The 1,807-nt window shown below is 47.6% G+C and overlaps 1 protein-coding gene across 2 annotated transcripts in view; it reads right to left on the bottom strand.

Annotated features, from left to right (window-relative positions):
- NR4A3 (nuclear receptor subfamily 4, group A, member 3) overlaps positions 1-1,807 on the bottom strand; it is a 23,378-nt gene that overhangs the window by 20,624 nt on the left and 947 nt on the right. Inside the window, exon 2 of one of the 2 annotated variants that reach the window (XM_009993635.1) lies at positions 1,509-1,697. In XM_009993635.1, coding sequence (XP_009991937.1) covers positions 1,509-1,697 — 189 coding nt within the window. The remainder of the gene's footprint in view (positions 1-1,508; positions 1,698-1,807) is intronic. The other variant, XM_009993637.1, reaches the window with a different exon arrangement.

The following is a 1,807-nucleotide window of genomic DNA, read 5'->3' on the forward strand; positions in this document are numbered from 1 at the left end:
CCTACTTAAAATCAGAGATACATCAATAAATAACTCTATACACATACACACAAAAAGATGTTAATAGGAAAGACATCGGAATAGGAACAAATTTATCAGCTCAACATTCAAAATTAAATCTTTCGCCGCAATTAAATGAATAGAAAAATGTTAATTCATAATTTGTGTTCCTTTTCAAATAACAGCTTTAACGTACTAAATATTAGAGACACAGGAAACATTGTTCATTGTCCTTTAGTACTGAAAACTGTTTAATGTTGCAGAATAAGCTCTAGATACTGCTCCCAGTCAAGGATATGCTACAGATTTCCACAGGGGCAGGACTGGGCCCATAAGAGCTGCTATTTTCAGGTTGCTTGTGTTTCCTTTCCTAATTGTATTTAAATAACAAATGAGTTTTACGTGAGATGTGTATCTCACAGTGTTGTCAAAGAGTTATTATTAAGTAAGACTAGCAGCTCTGTGTGCAATGAAAAAAAAAAGTTGCCTCTCTCCCTACTATTTTTGGGCCTATTTTTGTTCTCATCTTTTACTAGAACAGGGCCGTGACTGCTATCCTTGCGGGAAGAAATATCCCAAATCAATCACAAATGCATCAAACCTTTAGCCTGCTGCCTAGAACCATCCCCCTAAAAGTCTGTTTCAAGTTGTTCACTTGAACAAGCCAACTCAGCAAATAATACTTGGATCTGAACTCAGTCTCTTGAAAGGGAATTACAAAGCAACCAAAACTCAGAGCAAAAAGAGGGTAATCAGATCTTAAAAACATAAGGACAGAATTTCCACTGAGATACTGACATGTGTAAGTTACTCGTGTTGCTGTTCTCCATTGCTTTCTCCATTGCAGAGCGGGCAACAGGACCCTATGCAGTGCTTAGTCACTGCTCTGCAAGCAGCTTTCCACTGGTGGGGACTCACTGGGCTCCTGACCAGAAGAGTAATGACAGAAGCAGCAACCAAATAAAACTGCAAGTGCTTGGGTTTGTTCCATGCACGAAACCAGTTTGTTTCCTCCTGGCATCAAACTCACAGCCCTCCTCACCCCAGCCACCCCAGGACAACAAATGGCACTGCTACCATCAACTAAAATACCAAGTGGGCTTCACAACTTCAGGATTTCTTTCCTTACTTAAAAATGTAGGTTAATTGCAACAAGTGACTGAGTAAAACCCAGACTGGATGTATTATTCCAGGTGAGTTTCGGTACAAATGCAGTTTAAATGCAGAGGAGCAGTGACCCATGCTTCTGTTGAGGGACGCTGGCAGGGTGGGGATGTGGTTTGCCCAGCTCATTGCCACAGCGCTTTCTCATCCAAGACTACGGAGGGCTTGCTTTGGCCTTCTTTGAAAACTCTGGGTGGGTGTCCATAACACCCTGCTGGGGGGCTCTGAGCTCTACCACAACGCCTCTGAGCCCCCCGGGTGAGAACCAGGAGCGTACCAGGGCAGCTCGGGAGGGAGGGGAGGCTGAGGGAAGCGGGGAGGGGAGCAAAACGCAGAGCTCTCACCTTGAAGAAGCCCTTGCAGCCCTCGCACGTCCGTACCCCATAGTGCTGGCAGGCGGCATTATCCCCGCAGACCGCGCAGGTGCCTTCCCCAGACGAGGAGCTCCTGCTGGGTGGGGACACAGCAAGTGCCGCAAGCTGGCGGAGAAGGTGGCAGCCCTGGAGAAGGAGAAGGCTGACCTCCGGCGCCAGCTGGCGGGGGAGAGGAGGGAGGCCAACGAAGCCATCGCCAAAGAGCAGGCTGCCCAGGCGGAGGCCAGGCTGGCGCGGGCGGAAGGCAATATCGCCAAGGAGCTCGCCGG

The sequence above is a fragment of the Chaetura pelagica genome, unplaced genomic scaffold, assembly GCF_000747805.2.
Source record: "Chaetura pelagica isolate M959 unplaced genomic scaffold, ChaPel_1.0 scaffold723, whole genome shotgun sequence".
Lineage (NCBI taxonomy): Eukaryota > Metazoa > Chordata > Aves > Apodiformes > Apodidae > Chaetura > Chaetura pelagica.